The sequence below is a fragment of the Mauremys reevesii genome, linkage group 3 (genome assembly GCF_016161935.1).
Source record: "Mauremys reevesii isolate NIE-2019 linkage group 3, ASM1616193v1, whole genome shotgun sequence".
NCBI classification, from domain to species: Eukaryota; Metazoa; Chordata; order Testudines; family Geoemydidae; genus Mauremys; species Mauremys reevesii.
The window spans coordinates 106,882,826-106,905,081 of record NC_052625.1 but is presented as its reverse complement, the minus strand read 5'-3'; the positions used below and the strand labels follow the sequence as shown (position 1 = coordinate 106,905,081).

At 42.8% G+C, this 22,256-nt stretch overlaps 1 protein-coding gene across 2 annotated transcripts; it reads left to right on the top strand.

Annotated features, from left to right (window-relative positions):
* Nucleotides 1-962: 962 nt before the first annotated feature.
* On the top strand, nucleotides 963-21,387 carry TNFAIP3 (TNF alpha induced protein 3). Of its 2 annotated transcripts, none has more exons than XM_039532099.1 (9): nucleotides 963-1,553; nucleotides 6,410-6,722; nucleotides 11,680-11,870; nucleotides 12,169-12,316; nucleotides 12,505-12,675; nucleotides 13,896-14,076; nucleotides 15,550-16,472; nucleotides 17,907-18,139; nucleotides 19,222-21,386. In XM_039532099.1, the coding sequence occupies exons 2-9, from the start codon at nucleotides 6,425-6,427 to the stop codon at nucleotides 19,489-19,491; spliced, it is 2,415 nt and encodes an 804-aa protein (XP_039388033.1). In that variant the 5' UTR covers nucleotides 963-1,553; nucleotides 6,410-6,424; the 3' UTR covers nucleotides 19,492-21,386. The 2 variants fall into 2 exon arrangements, with proteins under 2 accessions (XP_039388033.1, XP_039388034.1); XM_039532100.1 differs by lacking the exon at nucleotides 963-1,553 and adding an exon at nucleotides 6,212-6,232 and having other exon boundaries at nucleotides 19,222-21,387.
* Nucleotides 21,388-22,256: the final 869 nt, after the last annotated feature.

Genomic DNA, 22,256 nt, shown 5'->3' with positions numbered 1-22,256 from the left:
ATACATCCCAGCAGGTGGGGTAAATACTGGGAACCTCCATCGCCACCTGTACCTGTCTTGGGGGTGAGAGGGAACCCACCCTGATCATGAAAGGGGGGACAACTGCAGGGGCGGCTCCAGGCCCCAGCATGCCAAGCGCATGCTTGGGGCGGCAAGCCGCGGGGGGCGCTCTGCCGGCGCCACGAGGGCGGCAGACAGGCTGCCTCCGGCGGCTTGCCTGCAGAGGGTTTGCTGGTCCCGCGGCTTCGGAGGACCCACCGCAGGCAAACCGCCAAAGACAGCCTGCCTGCCGTGCTTGGGAAGGCAAAATCCCTAGAGCCGCCCCTGGACAACTGTCATTCCTGGCAGGAGAGATGAGGGCCCCGTGTTGCTGCCCCCTGCCCTTCTGGGAGAGAAGACAGCCCCCACCCCCCATATCAGTGCCATTCTAAGTGGGAGGAAGAGTCACCAGTGCAAAGGCAGGGCCATGCGGGAAGAGTTACAGTGCCTAGGCACCAGACTGCCATTATTCACCCCAGGCACTTAATGGTGCAAATAAGGCCTGAGTTACAGGCCCATTTGTATGGGTGTATCTGCTGGTTAGAGGCATGGCTTTGTACTTAGGTAGTTATACCAGCACAAATGCAGTTACACCTGTATGAGGGTGCCTTCCTGATCTGGTATAATCCCTATGACCACCACTAGGTACACACTGGGAAGGCTGAACCGCTTTAATGATACCCGCATAAACGGGGACAATTTTGGTGTGTGGACCAGAGGTTGGGACACTTTTCACCTACAGGGCACCTGACAAGCAATTAACGATTGCGTCATGTTTGTACTTAATTAGTCCTGTCATTAGCTAAGCACGCGGCTGCGCGTGTGCAGGACAAGGCACCGGTGCCCCCGGGGGTTTGCGGGCAGCAGCTGCTGTGCTTTGCAGGGCTGAAGCGGGCCAGGCACAGTTAATCACCGCCCTGCTGCCGCCGCCGCCGCCGCGCGGAGAGGAAAAAGGGAATAATGCCCAACACCTCACAGCCCCGGCGCCGAAATGCCCCGCGCCGCGGTGACTCAGGCCGGGCAAGCCCCGCTGCGAGCGGCGAGGAATTTCTCCGGCTCAGACGTACCGGGACGGGGGGGCGGCGGCGGCTGCGAAGCGGGCGGGCCCGTGGGATCTGCCGCGGCGCGGTGCGAGGGGCCGGGGTGCTCGCGCAGCGCCATCTAGGGGCCGGCAGGGCAGCTGATCGGCGGCGTGTCACATGTCGGAAAGTCCCTGGCGCTGGGGGTGGAAATCCCCGCTCTGCTGGGGCTTTTTTCTCTGCTTAGTAAAATAGAAAGGAAAAAACAAGAGTCTTTACAGTTTATAGCCAGCGCAGCAGCAGCAGCAACAACAGGGAGGGGGCGGCTGAGGGAAGCCCAGCCAGGCGCTACTAAGGAGCCTGATTCTCTTGCAACCCCGTCTGGCCGGGCATTCATGGCTCCCAAGCTTGGCTCTGTCCTAACCTTGGTGCACTGGATCTGAGAAGGATTTTATCCGCCGCGCTGCGCTTTTGGAGGAGCCCTTCTGCAGAAAGGTACCCGGCTCTGTGCTGCTCTTTGCAATGGCTTTGCATGGCGGCTCCGGAGCACCGAGGGGCTTTGGGGGTGGCCCCCGAGCATGCCCTGGCCCTGGCGCGGATTTCGGGCTTGTTTCTGTGGGCGAGGGTGCAGTTCAGAGGGCCGGTTGGTAACACGAGCAAATACTCTGAAGGGAAGACTCGCGCGGAGGCAGCAGGATGTAGCAGATCTAATAGAGCTGTGTTTTAATCCAGCCCCCGACCCCCATCTCGGGAAGTTTGGTGTGTTCTTAACTTTAAAAACTTCGCTGGCCGTTCTAGAACGTAAATACGAGGAGGAAAGGGGATTTGGAGAACAGACAGAAGAAGGGGCAGGTATACATGTAGTTATGTACTGACACACAGCTGTGGTGTTGTAAGTTACATAATTATTGATGACAGCTCCTGTAGGTAGTTATGAAAGACCTATTGTTCTGATCGTTTAAAACACGTGTATAACTATTTGGTGGGTTATGGAATACTAACGATGGATGAGGAGAATTGGATTGGCTATTATCGTCTTGTCTACACTAGCAGTTTTGTTCCAATTTCCCACCTTATAACACCACTAGTGCAGTTCCACCGGTGGAGTGTTAGTCTAGACAGGTTGCCACTGTCATTTGGAGCTGTACTGGGTAGAGTTCAACAACACAGTGGGTAAAACACCAGTGGGTTGTCTACACTGGTGTTCCCACCATTGCTAGGTTGCAGCAGTGAGAAATTTTGAAGAAAAACAACCTGCATGTACACATGTCAAATTGCCCAGTAGGGAGTACAGAGCTGGACTGCAAACTCAGAGCCAGGGTCTGTTCTATTAAAACCTTACAGCAGAAGTATAATGTATGTAAACATATGCTTAAACCTTCTATTTGTGATATTTAAAAAAAAAAAAGCACCTCCTTGTTATTACTTAGTAGTTCCAGGTTTCTTTTTAAAATAAGAATCTGGCCTTATTTACAGAGTGCATTCATATATAATACTGCTCACTTACGTAGCACATTCCATCTGAGCCCGTAGAATGGAAGTTGCTAAACACTTACTAATTTGTACTGTACTATATAAATATCAGTAAATCAAACTTCCTATCATGCTCATGAGCTAGGTAGGAAACTGTGGCAAGACAGGAAAACAACACCGTATAAATTAATAGGAATTTTGCATGGAAAGGGGAGCATAATTGGTTTACTTGTACCCAGTTCTGTAAAGTGTATGTTCCTTATTCCACCATTTGCTGTAAAGCGTACTATGATACTTTATGAAGATTAAATACAGTTGATATATATCAGCAGTGACAATTTTGGGTATTACTTTGATTTTTTTATTAGTTTTTATCCAATGTTACAGTAGTTAGCATTCGGAGCTGTTACTTTTTTTGGTTTATACACTTATTACCTAAAAGGCTTCTAATGAAGTTGTTGGCCAGCCCATTTTGTTTGTACGTGGTGTCCCACATCCTGCCCTCCAGTGGCCTAGGGAGGCCTTATTCTGGTTTCTCTGCTATTATATTTCTATTAGGTCTACAAATCCTGCTCATGCCTGACAACCAACTTTTCATCTTGAAACAATGTCCCCTCAATCTGCTAGGCGAATTACACAACCACCCATTTGTTTCTTTCACAATCAGACCATCATAGTGCACCAACAAGCCAGATCCAGCTAGATGTTGATTGCCTTGTGTGAGCTGTAAAATACCCTCACCTCCCATTCTTTTAAAATTATTATTTGTTAAATGTTGGCAATGTGCCATGCACTACAAGGCCCACATAAAGACCAATCCTGCCCCACTGAAGTCAATGAAATTTGGGGGTACTAAGTATCAGGCAAGATTCAATAATACCCAGCTCTTATATACCACATTTCATCAGTAGATCCCAAAGTGCTTTGGTTGGTAGCATTATCCTATCCCCATTTTACATATGGGGAAATTGAGGCACAGAGCAGTTATGTGACTGGCCCAAGGTCACTCATCAGGCCAAGGGTAGAGACAGGGATACAGTGTAGATCTCCTGAGTCCCATCCAATGCTCTGTGTACAGTTACATAAATATGAAAAGTATTATTGAATACAAAGGCTGATTTTTAAATAATTTTGGTTGCTCCATTTCATGGAGTTCTTACAAATGATTTATATCAGATTTTTTATTTGTTTTTTTTTTTTAACACCTCAAGAATTTTCTGTGCTTTGGTTTCTTTATCTTATCTGGGTGTAAACTGCTTTTTGTTTTGTTTTTTAAATTGTACTATTTTAAGCACTATCTTTTTTTTTTAAAGAATCGTTCTTTTTAAATTGACAACTAATAATCATAAATGGCACAGACAGCAGTTTTCACATGTAGTGTGTGTGTGGGGGGGGAATGCACTTAGAATAAAGGGGAGATGGGAATCTAGTTCTGAATAACCCATAGATTTAATTTGCCTTCTTTAAACAAATTGGGTGTTCCATTGTTTCTTAATATTGGAAAGATCCATTTCCAGGGCCCAAGCTTGCAACACATAATCAGGTGATGAGTCCTTATTCATGCAAAAAATTCTATTGAATCAATGAGTCTTTTGCGTACGTAAGAGTTTGATGGATCAGGGATTGGAAGCTGTTGAAGAGGGTAAAGAAAAGTACAGCTGGGATTATAGTATATAATAAATTGATGACATTTTTATATTTTGTTTTTTATTGTCTCATATCATTTTTAACTTTAAAAATTAGTATGATGTGGAAAATAGGTGCAGTTCTACTGATGCTCGGGGCTGGGGGAAATGGACAAGATAGGAAATGAGTTAGTTAACATATACCTGTACCTTATATATAATGCTGTCCTTGGGAGCCAAAAAATCTTACCGCATTATAGGTAAAACCATGTTATATTGAACTTGCTTTGATCCACCGGAGTGCACAGGCCCCCCCCACTCCCCCAGAGCATTGCTTTACTGTGTTATATCCAAATTTGTGTTATATCGGGTGGCGTTATATCGAGGTAGCGATGTGTATATACCTTATAAAAACATCCTGTAGTGTGTATGTTTTTAATACGCAGTCTTTGCTTATAAAAGGTGCTTTCTTTGCATGTTCCAAGACATAATGGCCTTGACAAATGGCCAAATCTCCCCACCCCCATTTGTATGAGCAAAGGAGATCCTGTGTGGACAGAACTCCCCCGGGTTGAGCAGAAATGGGGTATACAGCTTCTTCAGCATCAGACATCCCACCACTTCCACCCAGGACTCCATAGAAACTCTTCTAAGCGTGCCCACTGAGGTCTTCTGTCACAGATTCTTGTAGGGGATGTACAAAGCAGCTCTGGGCAGAGCAGTTTGGGGCAATAATAATGGCTAGGCAGTTCCCTTTGTAGCTATTGACCAGCTGCAGGGGAACTATCACAATGGCAGCTGCCAGAGCCAGGCAGATGTAGAGGGAGGCCAATATAGCTATGTGGAGGAGCAGTCTTCCATGCAGGATATCTTTGCCTCTGCAGATAGGGGGTTCCCTTCCTGGTGTATCTGAGATTGTAATACCTTTCCACCTGCTTGCTCTGTGCCCCTCCAGGCTCTTATCACTAGAGAGGAGAATTTCCTGACAGATGTGAAGTTTGCTTTTCATTTGCCATTGGCCCCTCTTTGTTTCGCCCAAAATTAGAAATCACAATATAGGTGTCATATTCTTTTAAGATATTTGATGAGAAAAGACTTGCTGAGTTCTCAAGTGCTAGAACATTTAAAGTTTATATACATTTGCTTTCCTAGAAAAAAGTTAATTTTAAAACATTGAATGGGGGTGAGCACTGAGAGAACCAATGAAAGTACATGCATACGGATGTACTCTGTGTTCACACTTGGCTCTAGCCTGACACTGTGAAAAGACCTGATTTGCCTAGAACAAGCATGAGACGTCAGGTCCCCAGTGGAATGCCATTCATATCTATGGGTTTACGTTCTCCTCGCCTTATCCAGTGTGATAAGGAAAGGGGCAAATGGCGGTGAGCATTACTTGACCCACAACGGAAAAATATTGGGGTTTTTTGAGCAAAGTGGAAATGCTTCTTCAGCTCTGTTGATTTACCATTGAGTAATAATGGGCCTCTAATTCCGTACCTCCCCACCCCCACGCACACATACATGTGCCTCTGCAATAATTCTAGCATTAACATAACCTAAGGAATGTTCCCTTTATGTAGGTGTCTTATTCAATACCAGGTGCCTGCCTTGTTAGAAATGTTTCATTTGCTACTTGGTTAGTTTTAAGCATCATCTGAAGTTATAAGCCTGGGCTGGGTGCTAACATTACATGTAACTATTCTAGATGTCTGGGCGCTTTTGAATATTGCACTGCGCATCACGTTGCTTTGTGCATGCTCTGCTACTCATGTATAAATCTGAAGTGGTCAGAATCCGTTTTCTCTGGCATGTGGTCAAGTTGAAAGCTTAAAGTTCAACAGGTTCACTGGAGCTTACCCTGCTCCATTGCTGATTAGACAAAGCTCTTGTTGTAATTTCCCCTCCTCTTGATCTCCCCTCCTCTTCACCCCACTTCCATTTAAACTTCTCCTTTTAAAAGTGCTGTAATTTCATTATGAATATATTCTCTCTTTAATACAAAAGAGAAGACCGAGTAAAGAGACTGATTAGTAGTTGAGGATCTATAGCCGAGTAATGCTAAGAGATTCTTAGGTATGGATTTCATATTGACTATATAGTGCTCACCGTGGACTGTGTGGTTTACAGACAAAGTTGCAAACAAGATCTCTTCCTAAAGAATTTGCAGTCTAAATCTCGATACTAGCAAGAGTCCTGTGATGTACATTAAGTGAGACTAAAAGAATTGTCTTTTTTTTTTTTTTCCTTCAGGTTTCTTCTCGGAAAATGGCTGGCCAACAAGTTCTTCCCCAAGCTTTGTATCTGAGCAATATGCTGAAAGCCGTGAAGATTAGAGAGAGAATTCCTGAAGACCTTGTCATACCCACCAATGGAATAATTCATCACTTTAAAACAATGTACAGATACACAGTAGAAATGTTCAGAATGTGCCAGTTTTGTCCTCAGTTTCGGGAAATCCTTCAGAAAGCTTTAATTGACCGATCCACCCAGAGCTCACTGGAACATCAGAGGAAGCTGAACTGGTGCAGGGAAGTTAGGAAACTTGTGCCGTTAAAGACTAATGGTAAGTTATGTGTGTGTCACTCCACTAATATTAAGGCAGGGTCATAAGGATGTAGCATGTTGTGTTAATAGGCTTGTAGTTTGCATTGCTAAGATAAAAACATAGTTGCTTTATTAAAATAAACATGTCTGTTTTTATTTTAGCAACACAAATTAAAATCCTATTAACACAATATGCCAAACGAATTCTTAATCGCTAAGGATGCACAGTGTTCGTCACTGATATATCAACAGGTTGAAAGTCTCATGGATGTTTAATCATATCATAAATCTTTGGTATGGTAGAGTGATATGTCTTTATCAATGAGGACCTCAACTCTTACAATGCTGGCATTTTCCATTATGCCTTCTAAGGACCTGATTCTTTAATAGTAGTTAGTATAGTATTATAACCCCTCGTCATTGTAGTTTGCAGGCTGAACTCAGTTGCTAATGATTTTTTGGTATAACTCTAAGTACTGTATTGGTTGGAGTGTCTTAGATTTCCAGCCTTTAGCTCCCTGGCTGTGGAGTCAGCCCCTGATTAAGCTAACTAATGTTGAATTGCATTATGGGATAAGAGGGCTTTCTTTTTTCCCCACTTTTTGTGCATAATTCCTATTTTCATTAATGACAGGTACATAATTCCCCTTGATTTTTAAATGAGAGTTAAAGAAAAGTAGCATGTGGTGCTGCTTTTAATATATTTTTATGTTATTTCAGGGCCTTGGGGATGACTTGGGAGAGGTGTTTCATAAATGTGTCTTATAATATCCCTAAAGAAAACAAGGCAAATATAGTAGATCATGGGGCTAGAGTCCAAAGATTTTGTGAGCAAGAGACTTGTATTTAAATTAATTAGCAGTAAGTTCTAATGAATATGAGAGCGTGAGCTGTGAAATATTGCATGTTCCTCAATCATTTCTTTTCATATGGACATACATGCACACTACCCAGTCCTCCTAGTTCATATTTCTTTCTCAAAATCTACAGTGTCCTATTACTGCTGTTCTTCCTACATATGATTAAATTTTACAAATTTAATCATGAGCATAGAAGCATCATCTAGCGGTAACTAACCCAACGACTAAGAAAACAATATAGGTCTATAAGTCTGTAACAGAAGCCCCGATGCCGCAATGAACCCCACATAGATCGTCCACTGTACTTGCACAGAGTTCCACTGACTTCCGTGAGCCTCTGCATGGGGTACGCGCACATGGAGCTCATCGCAGGACTGAGGCCACATTTAGCACTTGTTGCAGCATTTTGCAAACATTACTTATTTAATCTTGTCACAAGTGTTGTATCACACACTCTATTTCATGCAGTATAATTGTAGCCATGCCAGTTCCAGAATATTAGAGAGGCAAGGGGGTTCAATAAAAGATATTACCTCACCCACAATATATTTCAGTCAAACAGATTTACTAAGAAAAAATGTATAATCTAGTGGATTGCTCCCTGAAATGAATAGAAACATTTTAGGCCCAATTCTGCTATTACAATAACAAGGAGCTGCACAGCACCCACTGGATACATTTTACTGGCTTAGATCAGGAGTAGAGGACATTATTTGAAATGGAAATAATGCAGTGGTTTCAGGATGTGACTTGTACAGGTGGTATATATATGTGTACTAGAGGCGTTTCTGGGATGTTAAAACTGCCCCTTTTTTAAATTTTATTGAGTTCAGTCCACTGCTCTCAGGTCAGTAGGGGCTGTTGGTACTGCAAGGGATTGGGGAAGAAGAAACACATCTCGTTACCTTCTGTGGTTTATGCAAAATCACCACAACAAAAGGCCTGTTCAGGACAAAGAAGATAAACAGTGTGGGTTGGAGGGAAGGATGCTTCAGCGTAGGAGTGGGGCTTAATTTCCCTGGAAACAATGTTAAGTCTTAATGAATGGAACAAGTTTTTCACATAGCATAAAAAAACTTTTTTAAGGGAGTTGATTTACTTAACCTTTAGACATGTACAGTGTGAATTTGACAGTTCTTTTAGTCAAAGACGGATTTACTATTTAGAACTCCTTACGGCTGCAGTTTTTTGAAAGCCAAGGAAACACATGCTTCTTCTAGGATTTTGGTAATGTTAACTTTACCTAATATGTACAAAAGAGTATATATCTGGGTGATTCACCATGTATGCTCTGAGGATATGAGAATGGAGTAAATGAGGAAGGGAGTAGGAGGTATAAAAATTGAAACCGTGTTTAAAAAAAAAATTCCAGTGTCTATTGGCTGTAGAGATTTCACTTGTATAATGATTAGGCAGTCATTCCAGCTCACCCTAACCACACCCACTTGGAAAGTCCAGTATGTACTTCATAGTTCAAATGTGAATACATCAGAACAAGAAGTACAATAGCTGTTGCTCAATTGCTAGTCAAATAACTTAACCCTGGGGAATTCCAAGTATTGCATAGGGAATTTTGTACTGGTGGTTCTCAATAAAGAACTGAAAGTAAGTGCTAAAATAAAAAAAGAAAATCTTATCTTTGCTCTCGATTTTTGCAAAGGGAAAATTTTAACAGGATGTATTAATTCTCTTACTTTTATGTCAAATTTCTTCTAGTTCAGGCAGAAGACTTTTCAGTTAATGTTGTGTATTTTCCCCTGATTGAGCCCATAATGTGTGGTCTCATTTTAAAGGAGATTTTGCAAGAAAAGGTTAGGAAATCAGAAAATGACTTTCACCCTGTTCAGAAGGTCTGAAATTTATGCAGCAAGTCTGTAACCAATTACAAGTTTACAAAGGATTCATAGAGTGCTCAAGAACTTGTGTGGGCATTGTGCATGGCTTTGATTTGATTAGGCCTTTGGAGAACAGCAGTCATGAGAATGAGAAGGGGTTTAAAGCTCCTAATGTATGTAACAAACTGATACATTGGAAAATTAATCTGAAATAATTTCTTGTGGTTTTTTTTTTTTAAACCTGAAGATACCAACAAGTACAAATTCTTGGTGCTTTGTTAATTTCCTTGTACTACAATCTTGCAAGGAGATTAATGTGTCTTCATGTCCTTAGATGACTTAAGTACCTTTGCCTTTGATGACTTAAATACCTCATACGTCTGACGAAGTGGGTATTCACCCACGATAGCTCATGCTCCAATTCGTCTGTTAGTCTATAAGGTGCCACAGGACTCTTTGCTGCTTGTACAGATCCAGACTAACATGGCTACTCCTCTGATACATAAGTGCCTTTGTAGTGAACAGTAAATCCCAGGCTTGAATCCAAGTGGTGTCCAAGAATAGTTTCTTTGTGTCTTCCTTTCAGGATACCCTTGGGAAGGAAGAAGGGGCATGTGGTTAAAAGCCCAGGATTGGGGGAGGGGTTAAAAACAGATTTTATTCCCAGCTCTTAACATACTTTCTTGTGTTTACCTTGGGCAAGTCACTTAACTGCCCAGGGCAGGGATGGGCAAACATTTTGGCCTGAGGGCCACATCTGGGTTTGGAAATTGTGTGGTGGGCCATGAATGCTCACGAAGTTAACAATTCAGAGAGATTCAAATGAACTTTGTTTTATAAAGATTAAACCGTACTTACAATTATAAATATACCATCACAGCGAAGTATTACAATAATTAAACCAAACTTACCTCCTTTCCATGCCCTCTTTGATTAATGTGAACAATGCAGCTGGCACTCCGTGGCCAACTACTTTGTTTTATCCTCAACAATGGAAAATTAACACTACTAAAAAGCAGAGTCACCTAAGCTAACAAGTAGCAGGCACGTGGGCTTGCACGTTCCAGGCTCTGATGGCGCATTTGGGTTGTGCAGCCGCAGTAACGTGTGCCCTCATGCAGGTCCCACCTGAACACGTGGGAGCATCAGGCAGGCAGAGCAGGGCAAGCTCCCAACCCTGCTCTCAGGGGACCGGATTAAAAGGTCTAAGGGGCCGAATGCGTCCCGTGGGCCATAGTTTTCCCACCCCTGACCCAGAGCCTCAGCCTCTCCTTCTGAAAAATGGGATAATACTTTCCTGCCTCTCCGTGGAGTTATGAGGCTTCAGTCAATAATGTTTGTAAGGTATTTTGTGATTCTTAAATGGAAGGGGCTGTGTGTAAATGAAGACCAAAATATTATTTTATTTATTTATCATTTTTAGTCTGTCTTTCAAAAAGAAACCAGTCTGACATTTTTCACCAACCTGACATTGAACAATACACTTCAGTATTAGAGTGAGAGTGCCCTAGAAAAGCAGCAGAGATTGTTTCATGTAGGTCACTTACTACTTTCTTTTTGCTTTTCCTCTTGACAGGACTCTTCTGTCATACATAACAAAGCAAAATGCAGTGCAGTGTCATTCCTTAGAGCTGAGTCCTAGACTGGTCCCCCGGCTGTGCAGTATTACATTTTTGACACAGTCCCCAAATCTGGACCAGTATGTTTTCAATCCCTGTCTTCTATGTTGCATCTTAAAAAATTGTAAACAGTGCTTGTGGAGTAGAGGAAATCCCTCTGTTTACTGGGTTTATTTAATATGTTCTCTTAAACTTTGTAGTTTACATTTATGATTTGTTAAAAGGATAAATCAAAGACAAATTTAATTATGTATGAGGTATTTGCAAATAACCTCAAAATTTAGCTCATGTTGCTTTATTGTAATTTTTCATCCTTTTGCCCATCAGTGTCAAATATAATGGGCTAGTTTACCCAAATTGGAGCAGGAAAGGTGGGATTTATACCTCCCTGCCACAGCCTGCCCCCCTGCATCCAGTGGAGAGGAGGGAACGGATGGTAGTTTTTTGGCATCCCCTCAGGGTTTTCCTAAAGAGAGGGGCTCTAATCTCCACCTTTAGGAACCCCACTAGTGGAGGCTGTTGAGAGGAATTCAGGATCAGGTCTGAACTATATAATTTGGAATTTGTTCATTGTGCTTTATGGGCCAGTTGCTCCTTTTATTACTTCTTCAGGAATTGTTTTTGTTGTTTTTTTTTTAAATTAACCAGTAACTTTCCTATAGGTGATGGTAATTGTCTCCTGCATGCTGCATCCCAGTACATGTGGGGTGTTCAAGATGTTGACTTGGTCCTGAGGAAAACACTATTCATCGCTCTGCAAGAAGTGGATACACGCAACTTTAAGCTTCGTTGGCAACTAGAGACTGTTAAATCGCAGGAGTTTGTAGAAACAGGACTCCACTATAACACCAGGGTAAATTAATTTGACTGCATAGTGCTATGACATTGGGGTAAACTAACTGGAGTGCGAAGGCTTGGTCATGTTTACTTGGTTAGGTTTGCTTGGGTGGGGCTATAGGCTGAGACAATTATGACAACAATCCTAAGAAAATAAAAAGGATTGTATGTAGCTAGCTTGAGTAACTTCTTCTTTGGAAGAAAAGGAAAAAGATGAATATCTTGGGGACAGGTTTTGACATGCTGTGCTGCAACCAGTTCTTGAGCTACATGTCTGTGAGCTGGTGCTAACGAATATTTAATTCTTGCCTCAGAACTGGGAAGAGGAATGGGAGAACCTCATCAGTATGACATCCCCAGAAACATCAGTGGCCCGAAACGGGCTTCAGTACAATGCACTGGAAGAAATCCATATATTTGTCCTTGTTAACATCCTCAGAAGGCCGATCATAGTTCTTGCGGGTGAGTCCTTCATGCCAGTTGCCTTTGACCCAATGTTAACGATGGTGTCATTAAGTGCAAAATATATATATGTCTTTGTAAATGTTCTGTTGCAGTGTTTTAAAACCCTAGAAATAAGATATTGCACTTGTCATAGTTGAAAGGAATTTGAGCTTACTAATATTCAGTGTTTTTTTTCCCTTAAATAGACAAAATGCTGAGAAGCTTGGAGTCCGGTTCAAGCTTTGCCCCTCTGAATGTTGGTGGAATTTACTTGCCTCTCCACTGGCCAGCTGAAGAATGCTATAGATATCCTATTGTCCTGGGCTATGACAGAATGCATTTCACACCACTGGTCACTCTGAAGGACAGCGGGCCAGGTATGTTGTATCTAAATTATCTACTTGGACTATATGTAGGATTTGTATGATTTTTGGTATTTGTGTGTTTGTACCCCCCCTTTATTGACAGTAAAACATTTAAAATATAATCTGGTCGAGAGTTACCTTTAAAATGGACACAATAAATGTAAATGAGATATTCCTATTTAAATGTTCGACAGAGTCTTCAAAATGTAAATAGTTTACATGATATATATAAACCTGCTAGGGCAATGGTCCCCAAACTGTGAGGTATGCTCCCTGCGGGGAGGTACAGAGTAACATTTTTGGGGAGCACATGGGGGCCTGGGTCAGCACTTATGGGGGGGCGGGGAGGGAGCACTACTCTGCCCCCCAGCTCTGCTCCAGCTCCAGCCCTGCACCCAGCCAAGGCCCTGGCTTCAGTTCCCAGCCTCAGTGCTGGGCCGACTCTGGCCCCGCTCCCGGCCTCATCTCCTGCTCCTGCCCTGGCCCTGCTCACGGCCACAGCTCCCACTCCCAGCTGCAGGTCCTGGCATTGGTCGAGGCCCCAGCTGCAGCTCCAGGCACAGGCTCAGCCCCCAGTCCCAACTCCCAGGATGGGGCACGGACAGATTACATTACAGATAAGGGGAGTGGGGACCACTGTGCTAGGGCTTCCAAAGGAATCAAAGGTTGCATCATATGCAGCCAAAGTGCCTATTGCTACTAAAGCACCATTTAGTGGATGGCTGTCTATAGATGGATTCAGTCTAAAGCATTGCCTTTGCTGCAGAGTATTGAAATTTATTGCAACGCACTGACTTTAATTGTGTGCCCTGCAGCAGAGGAAGCACTTTTTAGGGCCCATCTACATCATGTGGTTGGGGTTAGTGACATCTGTGTCCGTGTGTTTGTCTGTGTGTTTTTTGTGTATCCTGTTGTGGATGGGACAACACATTTCTAGATCCATACTGGGAAATTGTCCTGTAATAAGGTTCAAGAAACTAAACCTACTGTCCTCTCCACGCTAAGTATAAAAGAAATTTGTTAGGACGTTGAACCCCAAATGGTTCTCAGCATGCCCCAGTGAGCATCTTCATTCCATCTGCACTGTTTGGGAACACAGATGTAATCATGCATGCTCTTTACAGGCACTATTGCTGAATTTCAGAGTAGACCGAATTAGGGGATGATATTTTGCTTATCATATTTCATGGTTATTCCCATTTGGTAAAACTCACCCGTTCTGTTTCACACAGAAATCCGGGCTGTCCCACTGGTCAGCAGTGAACGAGGCAGGTTTGAAGACTTGAAGGTGCACTTTCTGACAGACCCTGAGGAGATGGGAAAGGAGCAGCTACTGAAAGAATACCTGACGGTGATAGAGATTCCAGTGCAAGGCTGGGACCATGGTACAACTCATTTAATTTATGCTGCAAAGTGAGTGGTGTTCTTCTCTTCCTACAGCTTTATAGTTGTTGCTGATAAAAGACTAAATACGTTATCCTATAAGACTTTTTATTTCTTTCTCAGCAACATGCATATTTATATACACCATTATGAAATCATGTCACAATTAATAATGTACCTTTTGTGGCGTAAGACTCTAGCTTGAAGCAGGCTCAAATTTAAATTCTGAAATTTCCAGTCTTCAGTTTCAGAAGGTAGTTAATAAATTAGTCCTGTTGTCAGCCAGGTAGCTAAAGGGGTGTGGCTGAAAATGAGAACTCAGAAATAATAATTAAATGCTCACATTCTTATTTAAACAGCTTTTGGGCAAATTGTGCCTTGAAGCACATTCATTGCATTAGGGAAAGTGTGCAGCTGTTGTGACCAAGTGCATGTGGCTTCCGGCATTCTGCTTGTGCAGTGCAGCTGCAGGCAGGACACTGCAGGGGTGTAGTGTGGAGGAGCAGGAGACTGACTCCATGCCCACCCTCTTATGCTTAGTATATGCCCCTTTGGGTGTAGAGGGCTTTTGGCTGTACTAACCTCCTCCTTGCTCTGAGGGCACACTAACAGCAACATTCTGCCCCGTTCCTAAACAGATGCATAAGGGAGAGACTCCCTGCATCCTCCTTTTCACTCCTGTCCCCTTGCGGAGGAAGAGCTCTTTCTGCTCATGAAAGGTTCTGGATTGACAGCCTTGAAAATTAAAATTCCCCCACCCAGGTGCAGCATGGGCAGTGGTAAAACCACTTCCCCAGTTTTGCTGGGCTCATGTGTCTCAACCCTGTACTGAATGGATTACTTCTCCACATTTGCTCAGTTGTGGCCTCTAACATCATTGCAGTGGGGTGGTGGGGGTTGTGATGTGGACATTAGACAAATAGGAACTTCTCTGAGCCGCCATCTGCTCATTTCACATAAGCAGGGTTTCCAGTTTTAGATATCAAAGCAAAAATGGGAGTAGGTGTTTATAAAATATATACCAACATCTTTAGAGATGGAAATTGTTTGCAAAGTGGGCTGGTGGGACCTACAAAACTCCCAGTTTACTCTGAGCTGAGTGATGGACTTCAGTGGCAGTTAGGAGTTTAGAGTTTTTTAACATCAATTTACTCCTTTACAAATTAAATGTAGTGTGCCTACAACTAAATGCTGAAAACCGCATTGGCCAGCATACTGAGAATACTACCAACTAGTAGTATCAAACAGCTTATTTAGAGGTGAAAGGCTCCACTGAACTTTACTAGACACCTAACTTTCAAAATAAGTCACTCTAAGCTATAGTTTACCATCATGTATTTTTAATTCAGCAATATGGATATGTAATAATTATCTCTTTACCACCTTAAATTTACATTTCCTCATCCAGTGTTGCTCATATTCAATACCATGCCCACTCCTTGCCCCTTTCAGACACTGATATACATGTTGATTGTTTGTTTGTTTTTCTTATTTGGCCTTCAGGTTAGATGAAGGCAACTTACCCAAAGAGATAAATCTGGTGGAAGATTACTTTCAACTGGTACAGCACGAGTACAAGAAATGGCAAAAGAACAATACGCTTATGACGAGGGAGCCCTACACCGGGAATATACTGGAACTGTCCTTACCCCAGCTGTCTCTTGTAGAGGTGAAATGTGAAACTCCCAATTGCCCCTTCTTTATGTCTGTGAACACCCAGCCCTATTGTCATGAGTGCTTTGAGCGGAGGCAACAGGGAAATAAACCAAGGAGACCGAGCGCCAAAACAGTATCTGAAAAGTCCCGGAAGACTGGAGCAGGCTCATCTAGGGTTGAGTTTTGTGAGCCCGGGGGAGGGCTATCTGAAGAGCCAGTGACAGGGCCTCATTCTGCACCTCCAACAGCTCCAAGCCTTTTTCTGTATAGTGAAACCACTGCTATGAAATGTAGGACTCCAGACTGCCCTTTTACGTTAAATGTGCAACACAATGGACTCTGTGAACGCTGCTACAATTCCAGACAGCTCAGTCCCTCTAACAACTTGGACAACCTGCGACATATAAACAGTGTGACATGTAAAATCTGCCTTCAGGACACAAATAGAACCTTTAATGGCATCTGCAGCTCTTGTCTCAAAAGGACTACAGAGCCATCAATTGCCAATCCTGTCTTCCTGCCTACATTCCATCAGAGATCTCACTCCGACCCTTCACAGCTATCACAGAGCTTCCTCCAGCATTCCTGTCGTGCGGCACCCAGCAACGAGCTGGAGGACCTGCCTTCTTCAGTAATGCTTCCAGCTCCTCACAATTCGGAGGAAAGGAATGGAAGTAGCCAGTGCAGAAAACCTGGCTGCATGTTTTTTGGGACTCCTCAGAATGAAGGCTTTTGCACTCTATGCTTCTTTGAGTACAAGGAAAACAACGGTAAGTGAAGCTAGTTTTAGTTCCCTAACACCTTATCTTCAGAGACAATGACCTGAAGCTACAGGGTGTTTTTTGTGGGGGAGAGGGGGTGTTGCTAATACAAAAATATCAAGGATGGGCCAACCATCACAGGCATTAATGTGATGAATATATCCTTGACACACTTACTTATTTTTGTGTAAACCATGGTACAAGATAGGGGTGGGATTTTCAAAAGCACTCAGGATTGGCCCAGTTCGGCTCCTACTGAAGTCTATGGTAAAATTCCCATTGACTACTGTGGAAGGAGAGCTAGGCCAGCACTGAGTGCTAGTGAAAATCTCACCCATAAACCACTTTTCAGTTGTGTTTTGGTGCGAATTGTCTGTAATTAAAGTGCTTTAATGTCAGAGTGATAGGAGTTGTAGGAATCAGTCAAATACCACTTCATTGTCACTGCCTAAAGTCAGGTTTCATTAGTAATGCAAGGGCCACGTTCATCCTTGATGTAGCTATTGAAGTTACCTGTGCAAGTTAAGTAAGAGGCTGTAAGAAATGTGGTTATATTAGAAGATCAGCAGTCACTTTAGTAGTGGTCAGTTTGGGAAGTTACATTATTAAAATGTACCTCTTTTAACCATTTTTTTTATTAGTGCTGTTTTTTATGTGAAGTCAGGCCCTCATATGGGCAATATTCTGTAGCTAAATCAAAGGATACAGTCCTTCCCATGTTACTACTCTTCTCTAAAATGAGCAAAGAACTCTCAGGGGTAGTACCTGAGAGAGGAATGTAGGAGGGGAAATAATGCATATGTCTTGCAGAATCACTCATTTATGACACTAGTGGACTACAGTCTGAAACTTTTTTCACATACCTTCAAGTTATAGAAGCTCCCCAGTAAATCATGTGGTAGCAGTTATGTGTGCTAGTAGTTTATTTTCCGAGGTCATTCACAATATAATTTTTTCCTGTTGTGGAATACAGCATACACAATCTGTATATGTAGGCTTTTTAATAAACCAGTGAAATGTAACCCATTCATTGCTGGTCCTTTGCACTATCACTTCTATTTAACATTCCACTGAAATTGAAGGAGAATATTGGGAGGAAATCCTGGATCCATTGAAGTCAACAGCAAAATTTCCCTTGACTTCAATAAGGTCAGGTTTATGCTCCTGGTCCTTTTAGCAACTGCGATCTAACTTGAAAGTACAGAAGGAGACAAACTCTTTGAATTGTTTCAACAACTTTTGATTTAAAAATAAGATTAGTAGCCACCATTATTTATATATCTTTAAAAAAGGTGAATCTGTTCTGAATATTTGGGGTGGCCTCATACCTACCTGAGGCTAGATGACTTGTTTTGGAGACCAAAGAATTCCGTGTTGCCATTTTTGTCATCAAAAGTGTTGTGCTCATTGAAATAACCTCTCTCTTCTTGCTTTGTATGGTAGACAGTGCCTCACTACTTCATCAGAGAAGGTCTCAAAGGAATTCTTCTGCTTCTGGTCAGCCTGGGACCTCTGCTGCCACATTTCACAACACCATTTCCTGCCTGGGGCGAGAATGTGGCACCCTGGGCAGCAGTATGCTTGAAGGGTATTGTCAGAAATGTTTTATTGAAGCACAGACTCAGCGATTCCGTGAAGCCATAAGGACTGAACAGCAGCTAGTGGGACAATCTGAAGTAAGTGAACTTCCCCCAGTGCTGAACCCTGTACCCTTCACCCTAATATATCTTAGTGAACAGTTTCAACTGTAGAATAGAAAATCCCCACGTTACTGCACTTCCACTTTCTGAAAAGGAAAATTTTGAGTAAGTCACTACTCTGCCTTCCAGAACTGAGCACTAGGGAGGTGGGTAAGTCTTTTCCCATGTTACATCTACAGCAGACACTGGTGATGAACACCACAAAATATCTTGCAAGAGCTTTTGTCCCATTAGCATGAAAAGCCTTGGAGCATCCTAGAAGAACAGCATCAGTGGCTATAGATTTTTCTTTCAGAGTGGTAGCCGTGTTAGTCTGTATCAGCAAAAAGAACGAGGAGTACTTGTGGCACCTTACAGACCAACACATTTACTCCTTTGAGATTTCATTTAAAAATAAAAAGCAACACAGCCAAACCATTTCAGTTTGTAAAATCTAGTACAACACATCAAGTTTACTGTATATAGGAGTTAGCCTTGCTTCATATTGATTCCAAGGCAGGGGGGGAAGATTTTTCAACCATGTTCAGTGTTGCCCTAACTCTGCTCAGATTTAAGTGTATGGGAGTTTTATCATCGAGTTCACTAGGAACAGATGAGCCAGTGCTGAGTGCTTTTGGAAATCTCCCCCTTCACAGCTGTGAAACCACATCAGGCAAGTTAATCAGCTTTAATAATGTCCAGCACTACCTTTATTTAGTTAATTTGGAGAGAAGGTGGGTGGAAGTGTTGAGCAGAGTTTTCAGAGAGAAAACTTTGTGTAATAAATGAAAGCCTTTTAAGATTCTATCTGATAAATCCTGGCCCATAACAAGCGTGGACCTTTGTGCTCTACTGTATTCTCAGAAGAAGGAAGTCTCTACCTAGAAATTGAAAAGACGGGTGCTTTGGAAATCAGATTCTTGGAAAGCTCTTGTAAATAGTGCTGCAGCACTTCTTGCGGCCACTGTATACTGAACAAACCTGAAGGGCTAAATATCAAAACACAGCAGCGTCCAAGGCAATTAAAAGCCACTTATGCAGTCAGCATTGCAACTGACAATTTTTTTTAACCTTTACAGAGAACTGGGCAACACCGAGACTTACAGGTATCAGCAGTGGGGAGCCAAAAGCGAAAGTGTGCCACGGCTTCTTGTAGGAACAACTTAGCCTGCAGAAACGATGAGCTGTGTCAGGAGTGCCAGCGAGTTCAGTCCGGGAATCCTAGAGGCCCTGCTGCAGAAGAGCCTCCAAAACAGTGCTGCCGAGCTACTGGCTGTGATCATTATGGCAATAATAAGTGCAGCGGCTACTGCAATGAATGCTACCAGTTCAAAGAGATGTATGGCTAGCGGAGAAGTGCTGGCAAAGCGCAACACCTGCTTCTACCTCGCTGAAATGGTGCTATGTCCAAAACACTTAAGAGGCCAGCCATGGCAAGGTCCATTTGAACAGTGTGACGTGTGCATATATATGGCTTTGGGGGGAAAATAAGCTGTCTGGTTGTGTAAATATTTATTGCTGTGGGTATGAATAAATATCCACTTAATACAAACACTGCATATGTTGAACAATGAGAAGTCAGTCTGCTTTCTGCACAGAGGAATCTTGCAGGAATGATCTGCTATAATGTTGACTCCAAACTCCCTCTCCTCTCGGATTTCAAAATTCCTCGAGTGCATACTGGGGCAAAGTGAAGCATTTGAATAGGGAGGACTTTGAAACTTTGCCTCTGCACTGATACCTCCCCTGCACCTTGTCAGAACTGACCATTCAGAGTGCAAGGACACTCAACCAATGTCTGAGGTGCAGAGCTTCTTCAATTGGCCTACGTCAGTGTTTTGCTCAAGGTGAGGCTGGCCCTTCTTGAGAGGACTCCATTCTCGTCCAGGGGAGTCTGGTGCAAGCTGGGGGTGAAGATGTAGTTAAGAAACTTGCTTTTGCTTGGTTGCCTTCGTCTAAGAGCTTTGTCTTGCATGTAGAGTGTTCTGGTTGGTTCTGTGTTTGCTGAGCCCTGGGCAGAAAGAAGTCAGAAATGAAGGACAACTCGCTGCCTGCCCAGCCAACATGTTTAACCAATGTATCTCCCTTTCCAAAATGCAAAAATAATAGGGACCCAATGAGTAAGCCCATAACCGTTGGCTACAAATGCATTTACGTGAAGGGAGGCCTGAACACTCCCCTCCCCATCCCCTAGAGAAGGAAATACCACCACAAGGTATGAGAAACAGCCCTAGGTTTCGATGCTGATGCCAAAATGACCCTGTCTGCTTTGGTGTAGGAGGAAGCACAGTAGCAGTCAGTGCTGCGCAAGCTGCTCTTTTCGTATTTTATTGCCCCCCCCCCTTGTTTTTCTGGCATCAAGGGCCCAATCCTGCAAAATGATGAGCGCCTCTTGTGCAGCGTTGGGAACTATCATCTCCTGTTTTGGGAGTTAAGGGCACTCAGGATCTCAGGATTGGGCCCTGATTATCTCTGCAATTGCTGCTCAGATATTTTTATGCCTTCTAGGGTATCTGTTTGTTCAGCTGAAGGACTTTATTTTATTTTTGTAACACTTGGTTTTCTACAGCGGCAGGGTATCCTAGTCGTAATATAGACGTACAGTCAATGAAATCCAGCCCATGCCCTGCAGCTGAGAGACCAGTTCTGTCACTTGCTCTTTCATATGTTAGAGATTACTTTGTAACCAAACCCAAAATGTAAGGAAAGTTTTAAAAGTAAACTCCATGGTACACAACAATGGCCACTTTTGTGGCTCCTGTAGCTGCTGTCCATGTCTAATGATTGCGAGTTTGTACCTGTCCTGGTTTTAGAATGAGATTGGGATTTACATTTGCAGGAATGGTATGGCCTGGCTTTTGTTGCTGCTGTTTGAGGTTGGAAATTAAAGGGCGCATTGCCGTGAACTTCTGTGGGGCCACGATTTCACTCCTGGAGTTCAGGTCTCCACTTCTCAAGCTACATTTCTTTCTCTAGCAAACTTGTCTGATTGCTGTACCAGAACTGCTCTTGTTTCCCTCTGCTTTTCATCCCACCCCATCCCTCAGTTTTTTTCAGCTTTTATTGCTGCTATTATTTTGGAGGAAGCAGTGTGTACAACAGCTGCTCTGATCTACTTGTATCGTTATTGAACTTTTTCTATATATATTTGTGAACTTCTACAATAAATGTGAAATTAAGATATTTATGTTATTCAAATAATGTACCTTGAAATTTGCACATATTTTAGGAAATTTTTTTAGTATAATTTACTCATTAACTTTGACAAAGTAAATGTATAATTGAAAAAAAAATTCTCCAATATAAAGAAATAAATTATTGAAGGATTAACTTTGATATTTTACATTTGTGGTTGGTGGGAGAAGAACATAGTTAGGTTTCACAGGCACTGATCCAGGAAAGCATCTCTGTTCAGGACAGCACTGCAGCATGTGCTTCAAGTTAAATATGCCCTGAAGCGTAGTCCTGAACAAGACTGAAGAATGTGCTTTCCTGAATTGGAACCATGTAGCACAGTCCTTTTGAGGAGCAAAGTGCTATTGCTGCTGAGCATGCTCAAGTGTTACTGAAGTCAGTGGCCTTGCAAAAAGAGCTTCACACCTTTCAGGACACTGCACGTGAAGCAAACATCCATAGGGACATGGATCCTGAGTAGCTTCAGTTCTCGTTGAAGTCTGTGTGAGTTCAGGACACTCAGCAGGAGCTTGAACCCATGGTGAGAAATGAAAGGACAGCTAAGAACAGTCAGTCATGTTGCTTGGAATTTCTCAGCCTGGGAAGGAAATTCTTTCAACTGAAAGCATTAAATCCCCATGATATGTTCTCTGCAGCTTTCTGGGGCCCTTACTCATAACTCTAAAGTCACATGAAGTTCTATATCACTCTGGTGTCTCTTATGTAAATGACCACACACTCTGTTTCATGTGATCTAGTTGTGGGGGAACGACAAAGCAAATACATTTTATGCACCCTGGTATTTCCCTAATCTTATGGGGGATTTTGATCGTCTGAAGCTTGATGGCCTCTGCCTGTGCACCTAGTATTTCTTCTTGGGCTTCTATGCTTTTTCTTTCCTGTATTGCAAGAGAACAAAATAGTTGGGGTTTCTCCCTTT

Excerpts from the sequence above, each read along its gene's own strand:
- TNFAIP3 (XM_039532100.1), top strand. The coding sequence starts at position 6,425 with ATGGCTGGCCAACAAGTTCTTCCCCAAGCTTTGTATCTGAGCAATATG. Across the intron at positions 12,676-13,895 it reads TCTGAAGGACAGCGGGCCAG|AAATCCGGGCTGTCCCACTG; the intron begins GTATGTTGTATC and ends TGTTTCACACAG. Across the intron at positions 14,077-15,549 it reads CATTTAATTTATGCTGCAAA|GTTAGATGAAGGCAACTTAC; the intron begins GTGAGTGGTGTT and ends TTTGGCCTTCAG.